The sequence below is a fragment of the Lipophrys pholis genome (assembly GCF_963383615.2).
Source record: "Lipophrys pholis genome assembly, chromosome: 4".
In the NCBI taxonomy this organism is placed as follows: domain Eukaryota; kingdom Metazoa; phylum Chordata; class Actinopteri; order Blenniiformes; family Blenniidae; genus Lipophrys; species Lipophrys pholis.
Window position 1 is genome coordinate 30,694,681 of NC_137637.1, and position 26,782 is coordinate 30,721,462.

At 41.8% G+C, this 26,782-nt stretch overlaps 1 protein-coding gene across 1 annotated transcript; it reads right to left on the reverse strand.

Annotated features, from left to right (window-relative positions):
- Window positions 1-2,562: 2,562 nt before the first annotated feature.
- On the reverse strand, window positions 2,563-26,143 carry fer1l4 (fer-1 like family member 4; the record flags this gene model as incomplete). Its single annotated transcript, XM_080461150.1, has 49 exons — window positions 2,563-3,110; window positions 3,203-3,303; window positions 4,371-4,675; window positions 4,795-4,918; window positions 5,347-5,464; window positions 5,594-5,692; window positions 5,760-5,845; window positions 5,923-6,104; window positions 7,065-7,219; window positions 7,391-7,561; window positions 7,650-7,777; window positions 7,936-8,055; window positions 8,133-8,267; window positions 8,403-8,512; window positions 8,766-8,805; window positions 9,115-9,231; window positions 9,362-9,474; window positions 9,926-10,097; window positions 10,299-10,460; window positions 10,975-11,085; window positions 11,713-11,886; window positions 12,113-12,247; window positions 12,388-12,512; window positions 12,620-12,818; window positions 13,413-13,565; window positions 13,675-13,791; window positions 13,890-13,977; window positions 14,056-14,156; window positions 14,249-14,381; window positions 15,094-15,292; window positions 15,694-15,802; window positions 16,287-16,381; window positions 16,660-16,723; window positions 17,144-17,269; window positions 17,894-17,973; window positions 18,521-18,707; window positions 19,412-19,589; window positions 19,677-19,845; window positions 19,921-20,005; window positions 20,097-20,159; window positions 20,311-20,442; window positions 20,859-20,919; window positions 21,016-21,165; window positions 21,360-21,410; window positions 21,536-21,630; window positions 21,715-21,814; window positions 22,504-22,592; window positions 25,052-25,107; window positions 26,065-26,143. The coding sequence occupies 49 exons, from the start codon at window positions 26,141-26,143 to the stop codon at window positions 2,930-2,932; spliced, it is 6,123 nt and encodes a 2,040-aa protein (XP_080317276.1). The 3' UTR covers window positions 2,563-2,929.
- Between the last annotated feature and the right edge of the window lie 639 nt (window positions 26,144-26,782).

Sequence of the window (26,782 nt, forward strand, 5' to 3'; positions counted from 1 at the left end):
TTACATACCAATCTTATTTATTTATTTATTAATTAATTAATTTATCTATCCGATTCCCTCCATGATAAGAAAGAAAAGCATGCAAACAGGATTAGAAGGATTAACCACTGAAAGCTCCCTAATCTAAATTCATGTTTATGATTTCATTAAAACACAAATTTTCCATTAAAGACAAAAAATAAAAAAATAAAAAATTGATATTTTTTTTTTCCTACCATGCTTACAGTCATCGGCCCATTGACTGAACACATGCACAGGAAGCCCACAGGTCAGAGGACTTCACAGTGACAAAAGCAAATATAAAAAAAGAAAAAAGATTAACTCCATAAAGACATTACCATAATATAAAATCAACTTAAACATGATAGCAATGCCCAAACGGAAGGATACACTGACCAGACAAACACACAAAACGACCAGGATGAAACACAAAAACACACCACTGATAACGGTCACTTTAAGGTCACAAAGAAACCCCCGAAAAATGATGAGAAATAAATGTAAAATAGATAAATGAGCACAAAGAAATGTACCAAATCACCATGCAGACATGATCGAAACGACTGCAACAACATCTAAATAGTAAAAAGATCAGAAAATGGCATAGAAAATAAAAAAAAAATTCTAAAGACACACCAGGAGACACATTGTGAAAATCATGAAGCATGAAGTTTAAAATAATCCCAAATGAAATCAAAAACACAGCATATAGAGGTAAAATTACCATCAAAAGCTGTGGAAACACACAAAATCACGTTTGCTTAGTTTACTGTACTCAAGTCACAGGACCGGCGTTAATTCAAAAACTGCCAGCAGTCCTCTCGGTTCATTCTTTTCCTCTGACATAATGTCCCTTTTTTCAGGCAAAGAAGCAAAAGTTTGCCCAAGATACGATTCAACATCAAGTCAAAGGAAACAATCGGAGAAAACATCTGTAAACAAACCATTTCCAACTTCCTGCTGCTCAGACGGAAGACCGTAATTACTCTCTCCAATTTCCTCCACCTTCAAATACGGCCGTCACGCTCCCATCTGCCCCAGTGCTGCTCCAGTCAAAACAGGCAACGGAAAGATGCCGAGAAGGAGAGGGGAGCCCAGAACTCTGCAGTAAACATCGTCGCTTCGGCTAAATAAGGGTGACTCGCCCCTTTGACGGGCCTCCGTCTGTATGAGGTCAGATAAGTTGCCTTATTCAATGCACTTTGAGGAGGAGCTATAAGTGATAGTTTTCTCTAAACTGCAGACAAAGAGGAAGTACCTGTAAAGGCGACGTATTGCAGAGCTGAATGGTTTGTTGTTAGGGATGCTCTGTAATGAAGAGAATCCTCTCTGTGAAGACGAGGTCAAGTTCACCGTCGCTCCTGTGAGAAAACCTTTGTAAAGTGCTTCTAGCAGTAAAAACATATAAACTGGGACCGCGGGGTTCTTAAAAATGTAGTTAACCGGTCACTGTGGCGGAAATTGATGTCTTCTGTATCGAGGGTTGAGAGCACGCTGCTTGTTTTACTGAGGTTGCTATATTTATGCGTGTCCCTGCCAGTTAACGTCTCAGCCAATAAATGATGAATGGAACAAGCGGATCTCATGATTTATTTGTAAAGAAGAAGAAAAAAAAACAAAAACAAGGACAGATAACAGAACACAGAGACTGGGCACGAAAAGCAAGCAGGGCTTTCATTACAGACCTGCACACTGCAACAGAGCAAACTATTAAAACAAAGATGAAAAAGGAAAATCAAACAAGGGGAAACAATAAGAGTCATGAGAACACAGGCCAAGGATATAAAACCATTAGAAAAACGTCTTGTGTTATAACCGCACACATCTTCAAATTTCATGTTTATTTTATTATGGTTCTTGATTTGGCGGGCTGTGCAGTGGTTAGCCCTCTCACCTCACAGTGGTAATATTCCCGGTTCAAATCCAGACTTTTGTGGAGGTGCACGTTCTCCCCGAGGAAGTTTATCGGTTAGTATGAAGCAGCTGTCAGTGTGCGTGCCTTAAATTAACATGTTTGATTCCAGTGGATGTGATTTATATAACTCATAAACATAGTTGGAAAGCAATTTATTGTCGCTACTAAGGTATGATGGCCAACGAAATACTGCACATATTTACGTTACTTCTAAATACAGAGTGACTCAATGAATGAATCTTTCAGAGAAAATCCTCTGATAAACTGATCACAAGTCTGCAGAGGATCAATCTCCTGCAGAATTTTCATCTGATCACGGAAATTCAAATTACAAACTTTTTAAAAATTTATTTTTATTTATTTTAAATTATTAATTTGCACAATAGTAGAAACGCATCCACAGGAATCCGTTGAGCACTTTTAGCCTCTGAATGTGTCGCTGATGCAATAAGAGTTAAATCATGTTTGGCGGATAAAACATCTTGGATTCAACCCCAGTAAAATTAAAATAAGAGCATGTGTCAGTGGTGGATTCTTTGCTCTGATCCTGTTATTAGCGATTTGAATGACAAAACTAATATATCAAATATTATGGCCAGAATTCATAAAAAAAATAAATAACAATAAAGCAATTGAAGTCTAGTAGATACGATTTTTACCAATTTAATCATTGAGCGGCAAAACATCCCTGTTGTGGTCAAACCAAAACAAATTGAGAGAAAAACCACATTTCTTTGGTGTTTCCTCGCTTCTTGATTAGCTTTCATTGATTTACCACAAAGTTTATTTTCATATATTGGTAAACGTTTTGGTTGTTAACGTGAATTTTTATTTGCTTTCCTCAAAGTTCTTTCGTGATTATTTATTTCTTCATGTATAAAACGGTTCCTGGCATCGACGCCTTCCGATGATGCCGTGTCACGCAGTGCAGAGAGATTCACAGATTTACAGGAGGACTGGTGACACTCGCACATTTCATCACGAGAAACATGGAAACTCCCCCTGCCGCTTTCTTCATCCTTTGATGATGAGGGCGGTGATTTGCTGCGGCAGCGTGTACACCATCAGGGCCAGGAAGACGGAGAGGATGGTGAGGATGGCCAGAGAGATGATGTACTTCTTGAATTTCTTCCAGATGAGGTGGACGAAGGTCTTCATCGGGTTGACAAACCAGGTGAAGGTGGTGGTGGGACGGCTGAAACGTGGAGGAAGACAGTTTTACGCCCGTTTCCTGCTGAGTGTGCAGAAAGCCACCAGAACTGAAACGCAGTCAGAAACGAGTCATACTTCGGTTTGTCCAGAGGCTCTGGCTCTTTGCGGGCTTTACCCACGGGATTGGCCTCCGCCTGATCCAGCGGCAACAACTGCAGCTCCGCCTCCACCTTTCCCTTCAGACAGACGATCAGTGTCAGTACAAGTAGTTAAAACTGATAATTAAATCACAATTACTATCATATTTTTCACAAATATTAGTTTTTTTATACTAGAATACTAGCGTCAATAAATGAGTATCAACTCCTCATGAGGCCTGATAATCAAACATTAAATGGAGTTTTTCCTGTTTTCTGGGACGGATAAAAGACGCCGTTTAACTGAATTTCAAACGCTCATAAATGAGATCCGCCACGTTACTGCAGTTGTGTTAACTGTTAACCTACACACCGGAGCACAGACTTTTGATTTGACTTCTCATTCATAGTGTTTTCACTGCTTCAGCGGTCGTGAAACGTTTTGAAACGTTTCATATTGTCAGATGTTGAATGAATAAAACAAATTACATTTTTTTTCACTTAAAAAAAAAATTATTCTCAGAAAATGTAAATTTGTCCAAATATTTGTTGTTGAGGACAATTATTTTCTTAGTTGTGGTCGTGTTCGAAGCTGATTCTAAAAAATATGACTTGTGATATTCTACATTATTCTGTACCCTGTGAAAAAAAAAGAAGCATAAAATAATTGTAATAACGGGATTCTACTGTATTTGGCTCAAGCTGACTCCTGAAAGTTTACGCAGTTATTTTCAGAGTACAATTTGCTGAATTCAATACAATATCTTCAATATATAAATAACATTTGTGTTGAATTGATCAATATTATTGCTCATGGGACCTAAAATAATCTTCTCCTTTGCGGTGATTAAAGCTTCTTCACTTGCCAAACGAAACGTGAGATAAATGTGAATTGAAACTAACGGTAACGTGAAAGATGGATTTTCACTCTCTGCTCAGATTTAAGTTCTGATAGAGGCGAGGCCGTGGCCACAGGCTGTTCCCGTTACTTTCTTCGATCCATTTGGACATAAAAGTGGCAGCTGGGTAAGAAAATGATTTTTTGATTATTTTTTTCATTAATTATTGTTGTTTTTGATTATTTTGTTCATCTTGCTGGTTAAAGTTAACTCCAGCCTTGCTTTTATGAGACGCCTTAAGATTTTAAAAGTTTTTTTGTTTGTTACCATTAACAAGAAAGTGTTGCCCAAGCTGTCGGTGTACTGGATGTCCTCCAGCTTCAACTTGCTCCTCTTGTCTTTTCGCTTCTTTTTCTTCTTGCCTCCCTTCTTCATGGCCTCCTCCTTCTCCTTCTCCTCTCTTTCAAAGTCCTTGGCCGTCTTCTGGCGGATGAGCGGCCACCAGCCCTTCATCTTCTTGGCACGGAAGATGGAAAAGCGAGGACTGGCCCGATCCTTCGCCATTTTGATCGAGCACTTGCTGGACGCCTTTGCTGGTCGCACCATGTCATTGAGACGGAGGTCGATGGAGCCTTAAGGAAGGAGATTTAGATTCATGAGGGTTACGTTTTTGCTTCTTATGAATATAGCATGTTCTTTTCTTTATCTTAAATCCTCAAGTTTAAATGTCTAAACTGTCAGTGTTGCTCACCCAGGAAGTCATTGGATCCGATTCTGTCGTAGTCCCAAACCTGCAGAGTGAGAACAGCCGGCTGACGAAACTCTGACTCCTCCAGAGAGAAGAAGGACTCCTTCTTCTTATACACCACCTCTTTCTACAGGAGGAGAGGATCAGACTCATTTCTGACAACCACAATGAGCTGATTGATTAACTGATTAGAAATCGCTTGGAGGCGTTCTTTATCTGTGCATGGCTGTAGGTGGCTGTGATAATGGAACAGACGATTTACAAATCACACAATTAATCACTTGCAGATAAAAAAATAAAAAAAAAGTGACAGAAGGAAAGTGGTTGTTGGTTTTAGTCTGAGAGGCACGGAAGTGAAGGACAGTGGAAATCTGGGACATCAGAACGTTCCGGGTTCCTCATTTATAAAGGTGAAAGTCGTGAAAATACAAGCAGGAGGATTTACATGTACTAACTGAATGGGAATCACACAAGTGCGTGTGTGTGTGTGTGTGTGTGTGTGTGTGTGTGTGTGTGTGTGTGTGTGTGTGTGTGTGTGTGTGTGTGAGTGTGAACCTCAGTAGGAAGATAGTCGAAGCGGAAAATAAATCTCCAGTTGAAATTTCCTTCTCCGGTCAGAGAGTTAAAGTGGACGTCCGTCTCTTGCTTCTTGTCCTCGCGTCCTTTAATCCAGCTGCACAGAGGACAAACAACTCTGAACCTCCGCAGACAAACCCGCAGGACTCCAGTTGAGCCACTTGATATTGATCGTCTTATTTCGATGGCGACGACTGATCAGAAGGGATGCGAGTGCAAACCGAACCCTTTGACGTAGATGTCAGAGGACGGGTTGCCGGTGAACGGGTTTACGTCCTCCAGAACCACGTCGTCGGTGTTCCAGATGATCACGCGCAGTTCATACCTGAAGCAGTGACAACATGGTGAGAGATCCATAGGCACTTTAGAGAGCCGGCTGTGCGGTGACGTACTGTTCAGGAAGCCGCGGCTTGATGTCAACAGTAGGAGGCGCTGGAACATCCGTGGGAAACATGTCCACCCACATGTGGAGATAACCCTAGCGCACAGACACTCGGTTAATGGCAACGACTTAGGAAAAACTGTGGTTGTGTTTGAAGTCGGGTCGCGGTTTACCTGTGGCAGACCGGGGCTGTCCGGGTGGAGCAGAGACCGGACCTCCACGTGCTCCGGGACCAGGGGAAGGGCTCCGGGGAGGAACTCGTTCATCTCCGCCCAGCGCTGCAGCACACTCAAGGCTGAATGCTCCTCCATCTCCGTCTCCTCATCTTCAGACCGCTTGTTCTTCTTCAACAGAGCTACAACAACAACAACAACAACAACAACAAGCTGCTGATACACTGAGCGCAGTGAGTCTGGTGTCAGGATTCTTTTTGATCCTTGGAATCAACGAATAGTCAAAAAGCTTACCTCAGTGTGTGTTTCCACTGAGCAGGTTAGGTTCAATTAAAACAAACGTTGATGGTATTATTAGTAGTAGTGTTGTAGTCAGAGCCACCGACCACCTAACCCCTCTCAAGGGCTCCAACACTCACATTAGAGCTGTTCGCTATTTCAATGTTGATGACAACCCCCCAAAATTTTCCAATTTATAGGTTTGATCAGATGAAAACAAACTACAGTAAAATTGCTCCAAAGCTGCAGTGCATTAGTGGGAGTGTAAACACTGTAATTTCCACAACAAAATGGACCCGTAAACAAACCATTGTGATATGAATGATGTTGCAGCACCGATTAAATGAATCTAAACACAGGGCAAGCGTTACAAGGTTGTTTATAGATTACACCAGTGAGCATTGAAAATGTAAAAAAACCAAACAAATCATAATAATCTCAGGAGCAGATTTAACTCATTAAACTTGGTGACATGAAAATTCTGTCATATGCCTTACAACATGAACAGATGTTTAAAACATGTTAGCAGAAGAAAAAACTAATCATAAAGCACTGTATTCTTTCTTTCTTTCTTTCTTTCTTTCTTTCTTTCGATCACCAGGGATGACCAGAACGGTGGGAAACAATGTAGATAGATAGAACCAGCAGATGGCAGTAGTGCAACTTTATGGATGCAAACTGCCGCTAAACCCAAATGAAGAAGACTGTTTGTTTGAATTTAGGTTTAAATTATTCATTTATGTTTTTAATATCTAGTGTCTTATTCGTATTTCTGACAGCCCCGAGCCAAGTGATAGCAACTGGTTACCTCAACCTGCCTCTCTAACTTCTCGCTCGTCGGTCTTGTTGTCTGCCCGTCTTACCTTCAGGTACGGCGTCTGGTGGTATTTTGAAGATTTTGTTGAGAACTTTTACAACAGACGCCCTGTATTCTGGAGACGGGATGCCGTTCTCCTTGCAGAGTTCTGCCAAGATGGCTGACGGCCGCTTTGCGTCACGCCATTCATTGTAACCATCCCTAGAGAGAGACAGACAGACAGACAGACAGACAGACAGAGACAGAGACAGAGACAGAGACAGAGACAGAGACAGAGACAGAGACAGAGACAGAGAGATGTTTAAGATCTTCTACCATGGTTCTGCTACCGTTTATATGGTTTAGTGCGGTGGTGGCTATGGTGGTACTAACGTGTCATAGTACAGAGCCAGGCCGCAGGCAGCTCTGTGGCGGCTGTAGAACCGGTTCTCCAGGTCGACCCGCGTCTCGCCGATCACGTCGTCGGACCCCACAAAGTTGTGGTCCATGACCTTGATCTGCAGCTCAGTCTCCAGCGGGAACGACACGGTGAGTTCAAACACCCTGAGAGACAAACAGCAACGGAATGTCAGAAGAAAAAAGAGAAACCACATTTGTTGGTGGACCGACGGTTGACCGGGCCGGTACTGACTCTCCAAATGTCGGGTTGAGCTGTTTGGGAATGTATCTGTCTTTGGAGTCCAGACTCTGCTCTCCCACCTGGATGACCAGGTACGGGTCGGCCTTCCCGTTGGAGTCTGAAGGAGCCAGGTTGGTGGCCTGCCAGATACAAATAGAAACAAAACAGTGACAGTAGAGTACAGATGATAAACCGTCTTTAAACAGGTTTGAATCCTCCACGAATCAGCCAGAGGCATAAATGTTTGCTTGGTTGTTTAAATCTCATGTGTTCACATGAGTACGAGTCAAACGGGAACCTTGACGATGTAGATTCGGACTAAGACTTTGATCGGAGAGTTTCTCGGGATTCCATTGGTGATCTCACACTTCAGGTTTTCTGTGTCTTCTGGATCAATCGGATAAACCATGAAAGATCCCTGAGGACAGAGAGTAAAGAATATTGACACTTCAGAGCAGATTGACAAGCTGACAGGCAGCTCCGTATCTGCCTCACCTTGTATTTGCCCATAATCTTCTCCTCGTCATCGTCGTCGTCATCGTTGAAGTTGGCTTTGCCTTTCTGGAGTGGGAAGATCTTTAGCCAATCCTGAAACTGCCTAAACTCTGACTCCAGGTCCCCTGGAAACAGCTGAACACAAAACAAACACAGAGTTTCTGTATCTGCTCTGATTCTACAGCTTTCTTTCACTATTGCAATATAACCTGACAGTTGATCATAATGTTCACATCAAACCAAAGGACGAAGCTACTTTGACACTCAAACCTTTAGGGTGGCAATCTTCTTTCGTTTGGGAGGCTCAACCTCCACCACCACTATTTCCTCTTCCTCCTCCTCCTCCTCATCAATGTTTCCCATGCTCAGATTCCCTGCATCTGTGTAAAGAAAAAAACTTTACAAACACAACAGCTGAGAAATATGACAATAATAATAAAAATCTGTTACTTTTGTTTATTATTGTTGTGTCTTTTGGGTGTATTGTTTTGATAAAGTTCTGATAAAGTCAGAAAATTAAATATTCAAGTCCTCAGTATTCCCACTTATTTCATCGTCTCAGCAGCCTCAAGTGGACATTGGAAGTACTGCAGCTAAATGCCATAAACAAAAAAACCAAAAAGCCAACTTTACCATTTTCACCCTGTTCTTCCTTTTCTTGTTGCTCAGCTGCCTACAAATGAATAAAAAAGGTTGATTACAATTTCAAGTTGTTCACTTTCCAAAGAAATATATATATAAATATGACATGTACACATATGACATGGCGTGATATGGATGTGCTCTTTGGTTCATTTATTACTCGTATTTTCTCTGAAGGAATACAGGTTTATTCATTAACTCTCTTATTTGATTATTAGGATCTGGAAAATACATGAAAACATTTTCCCTTTTTTAAAACACTGTAAAACACTATTTCTTTGAATGATTTCTCCAGTGGTGTTTATAACCATTCAGGCACACAGGGGAATCCATGTCTCACCAGCTTCTCCAGCTCCTCCACTGACGCATAATATTTAGACCACCAGTCCAACTCCGCCTTCTCAGGCGCGTCCTCCTCAAGCTCTTCTATCTTCTTCTTTAGCTTTTGAAAATGTCCCTAAAAGAATTTCATTATATCGATGAGCAATGAATCAACAGTTGAGGAAACTTTAACGTTGTACCAGACTTCTTGGTTTGAGGCTTTTAGTACTCGGTGGAGGAGATGAGGGCGAGCTTAATAAACGTACATTAACCAGCTTCAAGGGGTTGATGGGAATCACTGACTGTGTGACCGACAGGCTGGTGAGTTTCATGTTCTTCATCGAAGTCAAAGGATTGGCCTTTGGTGTGTTCTGCTTCACTGGTGAGACACAACAAACGTTTGGTACAAACAACTCATATTGAAAATCATATAGTCAGAAACTGGTCACCAAACTGGTTCCTATTCACCCTGATACAGACTTTTTGAATTTTAAATTTATTCTGTGACGCCGAGAGAGAGACATTATACTCTAAACAGAAAAGGCACAGAAATATTTAAAAGGCAATAATGTTGATTAATCCCAAAAGGAGTCAAGAAAGAGTTCCATGAATGTATTTGTGTACTTTAGATCGATGTGGGATATTTAAAAAAAAATTTATACAAGCTGTTCACTAAATACAAAACCATGATAAGAACAGTGTGAGACATTTAGACAATGAAATTATAGGATTTCTTGTCAGGGTTAATAAAACCTTTTAGAATTACAACAAACTTTCACATCGGAGTATTACAGACATATATAAGTCTCCATCGTTGTTACAGGTCTCACCATTCGGCTTTGGCTTCTCCTCTTCCTCATCCGGCTCCTCTTCAACACGTGGGCCGTAGTCCATGAGGCTCTGGACTACGTATGACCCGACAAGGGCCAGCTGACCAAACGCCCGATGCTCCACCACAAACACTGTGAGAGGAGGGTGGAGGTAGGACTGCTCTGGCAGCTCCTGGCCGGACCAAACGTAGGGTGAACAAGTAGGAGGAGCGATATGAAGATGTTAACTGTATGCAGTGTGGATGATTGTGATCTTTTCTTTTTTTTTTAATTATCTTTATCTTTGAAGTAAAAGTAGACTGGAATTGATAAGTACACTTGTGTGCCCCCCAAAAAACCCTGTTCCTGTTCTTATGCACTGACAGAAACTGACCACATCGATGTAGCCGACCACCTCCTTGAAGTTTGGGTGGGCCTTGTAGCTCTCCATCTCCTCAGACTCCAGTTGTTTTCCTGCACACTCCACCCTCACCAGGGGCCGCTCCACCTCAAACAACTGCACTCGCTTCAAATCCCGCACCCCCCAGAACAACACCTGAACAAAAACAGAAACAGACATTTGGTTCTGCAACGAATCAACTGCGCGCGTGTGTGTGTGTGTGTGTGTGTGTGTGTGTGTGTGTGTGTGTGTGTGTGTGTGTGTGTGTGTGTGTGTGTGTGTGTGTGTGTGTGTGTGTGTGTGTGTGTGTGTGTGTGTGTGTGTGTGTGTGTATCTATGAATGTTTGGTCTTATTGTTTGTTGGGTTCATAGCCTGGGACACTAATACTCTAATCAACCTTGTAGAGAACAAAATTAAGTTGTTATGATTGAACTTATAGAATCTTAAGGTTAAGATATGTCTTGAATTCAGAAAATGGTTTAGGTTTTTTCCCAATAATAGCCGATAGTAGCCTACGAACGACTGAATGTAGAGTAAGAAAATGTTTGTTCAATGCAATGACCGTGATAGTCATGAAAATAAAACTCTGGTGAGTGTTCTTGTTCTCTTCATCAACCTGACTTTATGAGAACTTGTGACCCTTTAGAAAGGGTGTTTTAGTGAAGAGACCTCGATCCTGAAGGTCTTCAGAACAGGCCGGACTCCGTCTGGGATGATGTAATACTTCTGCTCCTCCATGTAGGTCAGTTTCTGAGGCTCCACACTGCTGGGCAGACAGGGCTGCAGAGAGGACAGGATTTTCTGCATCACTAAAAACAAGTAACTCTTTCGGTCGTTTTGACCTCTTTTAAAAATAATAAATGAATATTTTGCTAATCTGTGTGTTCAGTAGCAGCAGTGTGTCAGGACAATATGAGACGGGCTGGAAACCAACACATTACGTTCATTCTTTATTTGGAGATGAATTCACCTGAGTCGTAACAACCTGAAGGAAATGTGTTCACACAACCACACTCAGTGCTCCAACAGAAAGTTAACCAATGGCGTATGGTGAGCATTGTCAAATGCATTTATTTAATTCAAGTTTTAATTAAAAAAGCATGCAACTCAGACAAAGAGCGAAAGGTTCAGTTTCTAAAAATGCCCAATTTTGAAGAAGCATTGATTATTTACACTCACTCTTCAAAATAGATAATATTGATAGATTTATGCTTTTAAATTTGGAATTTCTGTTATGCTGCCCAGTCTTGTTTTGGTTTTTGTTTTTTCGAACTCACAGTGTCACAGTGATCCACACTTATTCACCATCATGTCGGACGGACGGACAGACGGACGGACGGACCGACAGACCGACAGACAGACAGACAGACAGACAGACAGACAGACAGACAGACAGACAGACGCCACCTCTCCAAATCCAGAGTAGTCCAGCTCGATGAGCTCGAAGGCGGCCAGCAGTTCTCCTGCGGGAACGCGTCCCAAGCTGATGTCAAAAAAACGGAGTCGAGGCCTCTGGTAGAGTTTGTCCACAGTTTTAAACTCGGGCTCCGCAAAAGCTCGGCCAAGAGGCTTCGGTCGGCCCTGCACACAAACACACTCAAAGGTTTGATAATAAAAAACAGCATAAATAATACATAAAACAGTATAGTTTGAGATATAGAAAAACTGCAGTGTTTCATAGAATTGACCCAGAAATTGAAACCTGGGTGCCATGAAACTTTTTAAATAGCAAAACGTAATGGGATTTTGACTCCTCACAGTTTAATGCTGTGTATTAAAAAAAAATAAAAAAGCTGTGTGGTGTTACCACTGAGTCATAGTCGTAAACATTGATGATGATGAGGGGCGGGTCCTCTTCCAGCTGCTCTCTCGTTCCCTCCAGTAGAACTCTGTCAAACAGCAAACACTCACACCAGGCAGGAGACACCGTGTCCGACAACACCTGAACACAAACACATGCCAGATGCCTTTACTCAGCTTGATGACGACGGATATCATAGTAAGATATACAGTTTATCCTGTATTACATTAATGTAATGTATAAATTCTGTAACTGTCATGGAGGGAGACGGTTGAACAAACCCGGGTCCGCTGGCACTGTGTCGAGAAGATCACTTTGGCAAAAGGGTCAGATAGACCGTCATCGTCTGCAGCCAACAAGCCTCTGCCCTGGTACAGGTGACATCGCAGCTGAAAGTATCTGCTGTCTGCAGAGAGAAAGAGAAATCAACCATCCTTGAGCAAAATGTAAGAGGAACCATCGTGTGAAAAAAAAAGCGTTGCTCGCTCTGCAGGAGATGTTCAGCTGACTCACCCTGGCAGGACAGACTGACAGGGAGTTTCCTCTTCCTGTCAGTGGAGCCGGGCCTCCGCTGCTCCTCTAGCTCTTCCTCAAACACGGGCATGAACTCCTCCGGCAGGCCGTTGATGACATCTTTGCTGTACTTAATATTCCCGAGCCACAGGTAAACCTCCAGCTTTGCGAAGATCTCAATCGTTGAACCTCCAGGAGACTAGAGAGGCAAACAGGAGATTCAGAGACAGAGCAGCAAGCAAAGTAATCACATCTCCGACAGACCAGTGGGTAATCTCCTTGCTCACTCTGCAGAAGTACAAATACACTTTGAACGTTTTCTTATGAATTGATAGTGATCATTGATATGATTAAAAATGCTTGCACAAGAAAGGCTTTTTCAAAAAGAAACATTGAACTGAAGACAAGAAGTTTAATAGCGAATATTGAAAAATACTGGTACATTTTATCAGCGTATAAGAGGTACAAGACCATTTAAAGCCTTTGAAGTGATGAGTAAAATGCTCAAATTAATTTTGAAATGTATTCTAAAATGTTGTTGTCCCATCAGCTGTATATTTGGTTTCTACTGTCTGTCACCTGCTTCTCACACTGCTTGACCACTGTGAAATCACTGAAGGGTCCATGTCCTGTCTGGTCGAGTCCGAAGTGTAAACCACCTCTAACTGCACCAATCAACACCCAGAGCAGCAAAACCATTCACACTGACAGAGAAAATCTTTCAAATACATAAATAAACAAACTAAGAAACCAACAACAACGGCTCAGACGTTCAGGCTTAGTGGACGGTTACCTTCATGTACAGTGTGGTGATTTTTCCACAGTCCCGCCCCCTCTGCTCCTCAACCAATGAGAACACGATGGAGTGGGCGGGGATCCGAACGTAGGCCAATCTCTTGTTTCCGCTCAGTAACCAGAGAAAAGCATCTGGGATTGTACTCTGCGGCTGGAGAGAGAGTGGAGTGAAAGACATTGTGTGAGGCCTCGGACAAAATGCATTTAGAGAAACGTGTGACGACTTGGTGACTTCTGGTGAATTCTCTATGACCTCTGACCTCTGTGGCCAGTTGACGGAGACTCTTCAGGAGCTTCCTGCTGTCTATCAGCCGCTGTTTGGTTGTCTTTCTGGTGAGTCGCCTCCTGGCTCTGATTGCTTGTCTGGCCACCAGCACCTGGAGACGATGGAACGGTCAGTCACACAGAGAGAAGGAGGCAGACAGATGCCGATGAGAAAACAGTAAAAAAAAAAAAAAAACGGAAACAAACTCACCAACTTCTTCTTGATAAACTCCTTCCTGCTTTTGTCCAGGCTGTTAGGACGACACTGAGACCTCTTGTCTGAGAAAGCGCTGAACTGTCTGCAGAGAAAACATCAGTGAAACCAAAAAATAAAAACCAACGTGAACTGACGCTTTGGTTCTCAGAGCGACGCTGACCTGCAGGACGCCACCAGCTCCAGCAGCACCTCCACCAGACGCTCCTTCACTTTGCTCCTCGGCCTCCTCAAGAGAATTTCCACTTCGTTGAGGCCGATCTCCTAAAAGAGGCGAGGAGAGTAGTGTGGATGAAATCATAAGAACTGACTGATCTGGGTTAGTTTTTACATTGAAATAATTGCTCTGTACTTACCAGCCTGTCGGCCATCTTGCTGAGTAAGTTAACCAGATAAAGACGAAAACAGTGATCCTCAAACTGAGTCCAGACATAGAGACAAGGCTTGAGTTTCACAGCGGGAGGCTGGAGCTGAAAACACTTGAATGACCTGAGAAACAAAAATTACACAGTAGACACCAGTTGCAGTATAAAAAATATGAATCATTGTCATGTTCTTTTGGAACTGTCCTGTCTTTGAACTCTTCTGGAGAGAGCTTCATTGTGCCTTACAAGTGATTTATAGATGTCATGTCCCTTTGGGGAGTGAGACTTTATTGTTTGGACTTCTGCCACTAGAATGGCTGAAAAGGGACAAATGTTTATTATATATATTACTGGTGGAGAGACCGACTCTAAATACCTGGATGGACATTTACAAGATGGAGAGGGTAATCAGCATATGTCAACCATAAACTGGAAGAATTTAAATCTCGACTTTAGTTTTACAAATTTATGAATATGTTAATAATGACATGGATCACTCTTTAAATAGCTCAAACTAGACTAGCTCAAATCTTAATGCATAGCTGAAGCATGCATAATACATAACAAGTGAAGATTTGTTGGAGGTGTCGCCCCAGAATTTGTACCATAAAGCTCGACTTTACCTGAACTGTTCAGACACCATCATGTTGCCGATCTGAACCAATGATCAGAAAGCCCAACAAACATCAGGTTGTTTTGACAAGATGCAGGCCGAGGTCACGTCATCATTTTATATGTGAATACAGTATAATTAAGTGGATGCTATAATCATATACACTGTCTAAAGGAGAGTGAGAAGACGGACAGACAGATGTGGGAATGAACTGCTTACTTACCCGTCGTACTCGGTGGATTGGGGTCTCATGGCAGCAGACAAAGATCTGTTCTCAGGTTCAGGATTCTGCATTTCCAGCTCGTCCTCTGACTCCAGCAGAATGTGCGTCTCCTCATTCAGATCCTCCCGACTCCTTCTCAGATCCTCTTTGCTCTGGGCCTTTTTAGATTTACCGACCTCCACAACCTTTCCATTATTACCTGCAAAGGACAGTTACAAAGCTCAGGACTACGAAGGATAAAATACGATGTGACACCTTCCTAAGGTTGTGGAGCTCAGAATCAAAGGTCATTTCGTGGCCAAAATCTCTCCATGGGTCTCGAAAACTATTTATTTATTTTTTTTAAATTGCAGTTGCGATTAGTCCTTCAGTTTTTCTGAGGAAGCGTCAATCTTCCGATCGTTGCTTCTTTCTCCAACTGACAGATGTAACTTCAGCTGAACTTAAAGCAGGTCTATTGTACCCCACTAACACTATAATGAAACGGTTCTTAAAACAAGACCCATTAGTTGCTTTTTATTTGAAGTAACTCTATTTTTGAAGACATTAAACTCATTTTCATTTGCAGTCATTTGCACAGTGTTGTATCATACTGTTCACCTATGGAGAGCTCGAAAGACAGCGGCTTGGTTCCCACAGACGGGTCCATCATCGTGACTTCAAACAGAGACGCAAACAGCAGAAACTCCTCTTTCTGTCCCAGAAAACCCTGAAGATGACAAACAAAGAAAAGAGGTGATGCTTGCTGATTTAATTTATTCACACCATGTGGTCAGGTATCACACAGTATTGAAGGTATCTAAATTCACTTCAAAACTGATTATAATCATATAATTATATGCAATCAGACGCTTCATCATTCATCCATCCATATGACAAACAATATTTTGTAATTCTTTGTCTAATGAATTAAAGTTGTGGTGCTTGAAGTGTAAATAGAGGGATTTCATTAGACGAGCTCTCATGAATTGCAAGCAATCAAAATATGTAGTACTTTCAAATGTGTAAAAGTGAATTCTCTAAATATTGGAGCGTATTCTAAACAGAAATGTAATATTCTCGTAATATTTAATCCACTCATGCATGCTGTGAAATTTACAAAGCGAGGCAAATAAATTCAACAAACATAAATGTCATAACCAGAACGGTAGCTCAGTGATGAAGACGATGAAAGTGGCGGGGAGAGCACTGACCTCGGGCAGAGGATGAGTCTCCTCAACTTCCACAGTGACCATTTCAGGGACCTCCTCTCCTGCCTCGCCGGAATCGTCGTCTGCTCCACCTCCACCTGAAGAAGCACAGCAAGAGGAGGTAAACAGACCTGCACCGCCAGACCACTTGTTACTGTAGCACAGCACTGTTTTAGAGTTACTAACACGCAAATCAGAACTGGATTAACAAAATAAGAAATGAAGCATTGGAAACTGTGCTGTTGCATCCATGAAAGCAAAATGAAAACATTGAAATACGAGAGAACAATTGTATTTATAATGGTCAACAAGTCTACAGACTTTAAAATAAGGATGGAAAAGACACAACACTTCTTTGTAATGCCAGTTGGCTCACCTCTGTTTTTATCCTTGGAGCTGTTCTTCTTCTTCAATCCCAGTTTGCCCAAAGCTCCTTTCATCTTCACAGATTAAACAGGGTTGTGAGTGTTAATGAAGGAATATTAGATTTGAACAGTTGCAGAAATCAGGCGAGAATTGCGTAGTTTAAAATAAGATTTCAGTTGATGTTGTTGCAGAGGTGAGGCAATGATAACATAATTCAGCTTGATTCACCAATTGACCCAATGTGTTGGTATTTTAAATGTGGGAGGGAAGAAGCTTTTGCTGTAATTTTATTAAATGGCACATCATTATTCTGCTGTCTGTGAAACGTCTCACACATGGTCTTGGTACTGGGAAGCAACTGCACGGTTTGGAGGTTTTACTGCTGCAATAATACCTGAATTAAAACACTTTATCTTCATCAAGTCAAGCCACTCACGACAATCTAAACCGTTCCCGAATGCTGTGGCCCACTCGGATTCAGTAGTGTAGGATACCTTTCCTGCAGCACCAGAACCCGAATCCGTGTTGAGAGCGGCCGGGGAGGAATAAACCTCCATGCTGAGAGCGAGGAGGATTCGGCCTCGATAGAAGATTCCTTCACCCAGACCTTCATTCAAAGCCTGGAGAGAAGAACGTTTGGTCTCGTTGGTTCATTTCATGTTGACATCACACACAAAAAGAAAATCTGGTGTCACTCTTCCTGCTTGCGAGTCAATTAACTTAAAACTGAAAGCTGGTTAATTAAACAGAATGAATAGATAAACGGTGGCAGAGAGACGTCCAGGATGTTTTGAATAAATAAAGAACTTCTGTTTACTGCTTTGCTGCGGTAGTTGGTTTCTCTCCTAAAGCTTACTTTTAAAGCAAAATCTATCTATATTTCATCATATCCAGCGATAGAAATCTGGTTTCTGCTTAAACAACCCTCCTTGTGCTATTTCGATGGATTCATATAGGGAATCCTCTATAAGAAAAGTAAGTCCATCGCAAATGGAAATATAGATATATAATGTGGCTCTGATGTGTCACACAAATGTTACAGGACTGAACAGATCAATATATGATTTCAAAATAGTCATTTTAGGGCCACTTTAACCTTTTAAATTTGTATACACTGGCTACAAAAACAACTAGTCAAAGTAGATGTTGTGGCAAGGCATAGGGAAGTGACATCAATCGTGTCATCATATCCCCTTGTAAAATAATAATTAAAAGAAACACAAATACTGGTGAGTGTCATTTACCTGGTGCACATCTCCGAGGGTGGAGTTTTGAGGAGAGCCGTAAAGGTTTACCCAACTTGGTCCAAAGGTGGGGTTAAACCCTACAAACAAAAAGAAAAAAAAGCTTGTTTCCACATATTTAGAAGGGTCTCATCATGTCATAGTAGTTTATAGCAAACTCAACACAGAGAGGCCCAGGTGAGGATTTGAACCCACAAACCTCTCACCATGAGGTGAGAGAGCAAACCACCGCACCACCATGCAACTGGTCATAACATAACAAATCTGCAATGAAATTCAAATCCAGTAAATAACAGCGCCTCTTTATTAAAGTGTCTTCTTGGCTACTTTAAAAACCACAGTCAGCTCTACTCAGCAGTTTATTCAGAGGTTTGATATCAAACAGAAAAAGAAGAGTCTAAAACATTAAACCTTTGATAATAAAGTATTTGTAGCTGCAACTAAGGTTTCCGATTTTTAGATTAAAACCAAGAAGAACATAATTGATGAGGTTTGAAAACGAGGAGGTCAAGCGCCTGTTATGTTTTATTCTACCTGCAGGAAGACTTTCAAGTTTGTCGCCAGTTTTCATTTCATCGAATTAATGTGTCTATTTTCAATTGAATTTATTAATGTTTGAATTTGTACCATTGCGAGTCGGATCTGAGATCTGCTGCAGATCCAAGAAGTGTGTTGCCAGCGCGATGTCGCCCATCTTGGTATCATCGAGGATCTGGACTTTGATTCTCTGAGCCAAAGGAGGAAACTGTTCAATGAAGGAGATCTCCTCGTTCCAAACCGGACAGTTGGTGGCGCTGGCAATGGATGTCTCCCCCTGAACACACACACACACACACACACACACACACTATGAGCAGTGGTCTTAACACAAATTTCAGTGATTCATCTAATTAATTGAATTTCTGTACCATTAACATATTCAGTTTTATCTTTGTCATTCATGAGTCTTCTTGAGCTGCTTCAGCCAGACTTGCTTTGTAAGGAGGCTGATTGAGTCTATTCACGCCAAACCAATGTAATTAGCAGTGTGAGCGCCTTTTTTATGTTACCAGTCCGTTGCAGTGCTCAATGTAAAGGAACAAAAGATCTCCCACACACATTCCCATGGCTAATTTACTGCCACTAAATAACAGTAGCCGGCATGTCTTGGCATTATGGGATAGATAAAACCCACATAGACTCAGAACCTTCAAACATGCCAACCACACACAGAAACCCTCTACATCTCCAAACCATCCACTGTAATCACATGACTACTGATACTCTACTTCCTAATTGTAAGCTGCAGGGTTTTTTTCCTCCATAATTTAAAAATTGGCTTCTCAACAGAGTTGGATGCTTTAATTTAAATGTGAGTTATTATATCTGTAATACACTTGTCCATCATGTATCCTGCCTTTAATCTGATGTCACGAGGTCCACATCACGCCTACTCTGATTTAAATAAAGTTTGGTGTGTAAAACTTGTAAGCAGCTCGTTTACATGGTTTCCTGTTCACACTCAGCATATTTCCGTACCTGTTGCCCTGCGAACGCCACTTGTACATAAGGGTCAATGAATACGGCCCGGTCAGAGACGGACATTTTGGCCATTAGTCCCGCCCCCATGGTGGGAAGGCCCTCGGCTCGGTATATCCGGATACGAAACCGAGCCCACGGACGCTCGGAGGGCATGCCACGAGGAAGCAGCAGGTTTCTGGAAGAAAAGCCAAGATCAGAAATGTTCAACCGAATACACCAGCTGTCAAATTAGTCAAAAAGTATTACCAGCTTTATTACTGACCTTTCAATGTCTTCAGCGGCTCCAGACGAGGACGGTGCTGACAGACTGGGCATAACCAGAGCGTCGCCCTTCATCAGCACGTTGATGGTGGCTTTGACGTAACCTTTGACCCCTGACCTGGTGTCCGCTGGGTCGGTAAGTGGAGCCCACTTCTGGTAGAACCGATGGTCTGAAGAGGTCAAGTCAAAGATTACTGCAGTATTTGGACGGGATTAGAGCAGTACTTCACACAGAGGACTGGTACCTGGTTGGTTGTAGACGGTGGAAATGTCAATCTTGAAGGTTCCAATGTGCGTCATTAGGAAAGGCAGAAGCCCTCGGTGGACCACCTGAGAGGAGGTAACATCCCCGTTGTTTAGTTTTGGCCACACAGCCCCACCCCCAAAAAAAATACAAACAAACAAAAACAGTGGAACTCACCTTTATCTCAATGACTTTGTCAAAAAAGACCTCAGAACACTCCTGAAACTCAAACTGGAAGTTCTGAAAAAAAAAAAAAAAGAAATGAGAAAATAGTTAATCGTATCCATCCCTTGATGGTGATTGCTGGATCCAATCCAGAAATCTGTGATGATCGAAGGTTGGTACACCATCTCATTACTGGGGCCAGTCCCCCACCCCCCCACACACTCACCTCATTGAAGAAGGGACAGTTTGTAGATTTCTGTGTCCCAGTGTTTCTTTTCTGACCTCCCAGTCTGACAAAAACCGCAGGGTTGATGTTCACTCCAGCCAACTTCTGAGCCTCCTGGATGGTCAAATTTACCTACAAAAGGAAAAACACACTGTGTTTGTTGGCCTCACACTTGTTCTAAACCGAGCCTTAACTAATATTTTCCTAACCCCTAACGTAATCCAACCACGGCCTACCTATAGAAACTCTAGAGTTCCCTAATTTCTATGAGTCCTTATATGTATAAGGCATCAGTCTCCACCAGCGATCACAAGGTTTAGACCCCTGGAAGACCTCTGGGTGCCAAAAAAAACAAACTACACATGGACACACATAGATTCGTGGTTATCACATAGTCGAAACAGAAAAGAACAGCTCAGGTTTGTCTCATATCTTCGCTTGAGTGTGTTGCGCAAGAGTTCAGGATCCTCCAGTAATTTTCTGGGGGAAAGCATATCTGAGCTCCACAGGTCAGCGAGATAAACGATCCATAAAGAACAAACCCTCACCTGAAAGCTCTTCACTCTGGGCATGCCTGCAACTGCACTTCTGGTAAGTGGCCTGGAACGACTACATTGGTGGTAGGGAGCAGAGCATTATTATTACTGCTGACAATGTCATTTTGAAGACTAACTAGATAACTGAAGGAACTTAAACCAGACTGACCTCAGAAGAGAGGTGAAAATTATGTCCAGGTCCAAGTCGTCGTCATAATAATCGTCGTCGTCGTCGTCATCTTCTCCGAGCGGAGACAGGCTGTGACCGAGACGTCGGGCCTCCCTCTCCCGATGATCTGGACGGGTGCGCGGCTTCACACTGACAAGAACACAAGAGGATGTGTAGTTTATCTCTCTGTTAGTAGTAAATCTCACTGGATGATGATTCTCTCATATCCAGAGAATTATAAAGAATCCAATGATCGAGCTGCTTCCAGAAATACCAAGTTCATTTATTGACTGACTTATATTTCATATATTGAAATCCCTGGTGAGTGCTGTGTGGGTTCTCACCTGCTCTCATCAGGTCCGTCAAATGCTTTATTTCTGATGACCAGAGCTGATCTAAGGATGAGCGAAGACAAAAAAAAAACAGTGAGATGAAAAATTATTCCTCCCTGATTCGAGTCTCTTAGCTTAACAGTAGGATGCTTGTGTTTGGATTTAAAATACACAAGTTACACGCTTACTCATCCTTTTCCTGGTCTTTCAGGAAGTCGAGTCCGTCCCAGGGTCCTGCTGCTCCCTCGATTGGGTGATACCGGATGTCGAGTTCGATGAATATCTACAACAAAGACAAAGAAATCACCACAGAGGCCGAATCCATGACCCCGATTCTGTCGACTCAGCAGAGTGTGTGTGTCCTTACATCAGTCAGGCTGTAGTTGGCGTCAGCGAGTGGTTCCCTCAGTACCATCCGCCCCGAGGTGACGACATGCTGGAGACTGACGACCAGCTGACCGAGCAGTCTGCACACACACGCGCACGCACACACACACACACACACACACACACACACACACACACACACACACACACACACACACACACACACACACACACACACACACACACACACACACACACACACACACACAATATGAGCTTCAATATAGGACATCCATATGCATTTGTGTATGTAGTATTTACATTTTCTATCTTTGTCAGGACCATTGTATGACATAAAACCAAATCAGACAGATTTTTTTCGGTGTGTGTTTGTGTTCTTGCACTTGCTACAGTGTGGGGACCACAGTGAGTGTTTTTATAAATGAGGATGAGGACATTTCTGGGAAGTGAGGACATATTGCCAGAACTTTATTATAATTTTATTAAAATACAGGAGCTGGCACATTGAACCTGTGTAGCTTTAACAAAGGTTCATCGGCCACATTTTTCAAAATTTCCTCACGCCACATTCTAGTGAAACCCACTTGCTGAGGCTTCACCTGATTGGCCAGGTGGTTTGTGTGTTTTCCCAATGTATACAGGGCTCCATTTCAAACAGAACTTTTGTCTCTACAAGCTATGATAATTCTATATTCAATCATATATATATATATATATATATATATATATATATATATATGTATATATGTATACGTGTGTGTGTGTGTGTGTGTGTGTGTGTGTGTGTGTGTGTGTGTGTGTGTGTTACCTATTAGAGAAGACTTTGCTAGAGTTGTATACTCTAACAGATAAAACTTCATCACCGATCCCTTTACCGTAGTGAGGCCATCGAAAATACTGCACACAAACACACACAAGAACAAACAATCATAAAAAGCTGTTCACTTAAATAAATTCTGTACAAAATAAAAGGTAAACACGGAGGAGAATTAGTATGACATAACAAAGTACACTTCCGGTCTGGTATTTGTCAGATAATATAAATCATTAAATGTTTATGTATATTTAAAAAAAATAAAAAACTGGAGCACAAGAAGAGTCTTTCTGTTGCACATTTTCTATCAAAGCCATTGTGTTTTGTGTATTTAGGATCCGACTCACACTCATCCGGACACACCTGAAGAACAAACTCTGTCCTGAGAAACAAAACTCAGACATGCTGGCCTCACACTGAGGTTACTATCAAACATTTTCTGTTTATATCAACACACGCAACTGGATGGTTTGACATTCATCAAGTAAAGAAATTAACTGTTTTTTGGTTGTTTTTTTTTACTTGTTAATAATGATCAAACACATCCTAGTGTTTTACCTGTATGTTTACTCCGGCCACGATTGTTTTCGCTTTGTGTTAAGAAAAACCTTTTTCTCTCACAGATTTAGAATTCAAATGTCTCCTTCCACTGTCACAGGTAAATGTTTATATGTTTTATACTAAAGTGGTATCTCGTTCTGCTTTTCTTTGGTCAGAAAAATGATAGTGACAGTCTGTTTGTGGCGGAGCATTAACAAATTGAGAATTATCTTTTGTTGTTTGTTTCCTTCAAGCGTCAGACCACGATCAGACAAACAGACTGCTACTTTCCACAATGTGAATTTACTGCGGCGACATGAGGCAATGATTTACCTCAAATGGCAGTAAGGGTAGAGAAGAATGGAGTGAGACTTAGAAATAAAAACCCCCGTAAATATAAATCCAGTTCATTTTGCCAGCAACATGTCACGCTCACTATTTCATTCGAAGATGCTCTATAAAGGAGACTGCATGGAAAACTGTTGGCTCCAGACTGAGATTGGTTCATCATCAGACCAACGCTCATCATAGACTTTTCTTAGTATTTGTACTTATCTGGCCTGTCTGCCACTCTCTCTCTCTCCCTCTTCTTTTCCTCTCTCTCCCTGTCCTATCCCATGTACTTCTCCCCCCAACCGGTCAAGGCGGATGGCCGTCCTTCCAGAGTCTAGGGTCCGCCCCACGGTTTCTTCCTGAAGAGGGAGTTCTTATGAACTTCTCTCCATGCGAGGGAGTTTTTCCTGGCCACTGTTGCTTGTTACACCTGCTTGCTTTGGAAGGGTTTAGTTGGGTCCTGTTGTACTCTATCATTGTAAGAGCGCTTTGAGATGTTTGTTGATGTGATTTGGCGCTTTACAAATAAAATTGAATTGAATTGGTAGAGTGAGGAATAGTTTCTTGAATGCAACACAAAACCAGGATGTGATTTATCACTACTCTGCTGTATTCATCCTGCCTTTGAATAGTTAGTTAGTTAGAAATGCATGATCTGTTATGTTTTAATAACAATATGAATTTCACACACTTTTTAGCTGTACTTTCTTTTTAATAAACAACAGCCCAGATAGATAGATAGATAGATAGATAGATAGATAGATAGATAGATAGATAGATAGATAGATAGATAGATAGATAGATAGATAGATAGATAGATAGATAGATAGATAGATACACAGCCCGTTTAGGAAATAATATATATGATTATCAACAGTCGGTCCATATGTGTGTATTCCTGTCGTATTGTTTTTATGACTCTCCTATTTATCTAACTATGTGTGACACCAAACTGTATGGACACTTCTTTTACAGTTTACGGATGGTTCAGTTTAGGTCTCCACACACTGCTGCTGGATACAGTGGGACCGTGTCAGTTGTGTGTGTGTGTGTGTGTGTGTGTGTGTGTGTGTGTGTGTGTGTGTGTGTTGAGGGAGTGTCTGTGTGACCATGTGTACTATAGGAGCGGTACAGTTTCTTATCAGCTCAATTAAAATAGTTTCAATCTGGAGCGGGCAAACAGCAGCGGCTACCGGCTCAAACACCCACAAGACAAAATAGTTCAAAACAGCTTTGATAGCGTAGTTTGGAGGGATTTTAATCCCAATTGTTCACAGATGTCTGAAGAACTGAGCCGGTGCCGAATGATTTTGGTCTTTCGTTGTGGGTTTCAGGTATTCGGCATTTGCACACGAGGGTATCCTCCAGTCTCCAGCCTGGTGACTCTAAATTGACTGTCGGTGTGAACTTTGCTATGTGTTTGTCCTGTGATGGATGTTTTGGTGTGGGATGATCTATTCATCCATCGTCAGCTGGGACTGGCTTCACCGCCATGAAAAGCTTCGCTGCGCAACAAAAGTTTGATGGATATTTTGTCACTGAACATTTTTTGAGTTGCTGAGTTTTATCGCTGGCGGAGTCGCATCTCGTCGGCTTGGATACGACTGAAGCCTGTTTTTCCTGGAGCGGTCACAAAGTGGTTTGAAAAGCATTGATCCACGTGACTGACCTCGTTGAAGATGGCCACATTCGCACAGTGCAGGATTCTGGTTTTATGGGTGAAACCTGGAAGGAAGAAAGATTGTTACCGTGGCAACAGCACTAACACCACAAGGCTTTGTTTACCATTGCCAGACTATAAATAGAAATTAAACTGACAAACAAATACAGTTGAAAATGTACAAATTAAGAGTAGAAAGAACTTTTGGTGCAGTTCACCACTGACTAAATTATTATCAAAATAAATGAAAAAAAATAAAAGGAAAATCCACTAAATCAGTAATGATTTTGGCAACGGAACAGAGAAAATGAAAGTACATTCAAACTGATGAACATATTCAGCCCCTCAACAAAAACATAAAAACTAGACATTAATAGGGACCATTTCTCAGCACTGGCAGGTTTTTAGTTTTCATTCATTTTCAGTGCCATTCTATTTGCAATTAGATAAATTCAGTATGTCCTATGAGTATTTTTACTTAAACAAAGCAGCTTCAGTCGATCCACCTCAGTTCACCTGTTGGTAGTGATGAGCTGGATTTAGGGCTTCCTTTCATCATATATTCTAAAATCATTAGAGGTCACCATAATCCTTCATTTTTGATGGAACATTTGACAGAAACATGTTAGTAACTGTATAAACTAATGAAACTCAGTTTGAGCTTCAGTTGCACCACTGGACTGGTGAAACTTGTGGACATTCCGCTGGCACTGGTTCGTTAAAGCTTAGCGGTTGACATAAAGATTAGAGAAGTCGGTTTGGGATGGCAGGTTTGAATCCCACTACAGCTCCATCCTGACTCACAAAAGTATAAACAATACAAGTGTCAGTACTACTACTGCTTAATTCTGCCTTCTCTTGAGCGTTTCCACTCCTACTCGATTGAAGAGTAACATCTTGCGGTATGAAGATCAGCCTCATTGCACCGAACCATGACTGGACATGATGCTGTTCAAATCAAGCGGCTTTCAGATCATAAAAGAGACCAAGAAGTCCACACAGGGGAGAGGAGAGCCAGTTACCTCTGAAGGAAAGCTCCACTTTCCTGTCGGTTTGACCCGGCAGGTTGAAGATCTTCTTTAAGTTGACGCTGATGGACATGATGATGGACAACCGTCAAGTCTTGTCTGTCTACATCGCGTCTCTGTGGATCCCACCAGTCCGAACTCGTCCGTCTCTGCACTTCAGCAGGGGCAAACGTCACTGCAGAGTGTTTTCGAGAAGCTTGTTACAGTGTGTGTGTGTGTCTGTGTTTGGGCAGGACCTCGCTAATGTTTGAGAAGGCAAATAGAGTTGCTCAACGAGTTTGGTCCTTGAAAAACACACGCAGAGCCGGCAGGTTTCTTCAACAGTCATCAAATTGAGAAAAAGAAGATGGAATAAAGTGACTATTACATTTATTTATTTTTCATCATTATACAGATGCAGATTGTGAAAACGGCACCAGTATACAAACAAACGAGTCTGACGATTACAAAAGAAATTTATATTTAAAAGTGAGTCCCAGCAATGACCGCAGGCACATGGATGTCAGCATCTTGGTTATCTCTGTTCAGAGCATATTCAGGTTATGGCATTTAAAACATGCAAGACTTGATTATTTGGAATTCTTTATTAGAATAAACAAATCTGTGATCGCGTGCATTCGGCTGCAGTGTTTACAGGCAGACAGCTGTCAATAAGAACTGGATGCAATGTTTGCATAACAATGTAACCAGTTTTCCAGGAATATTATCCAAA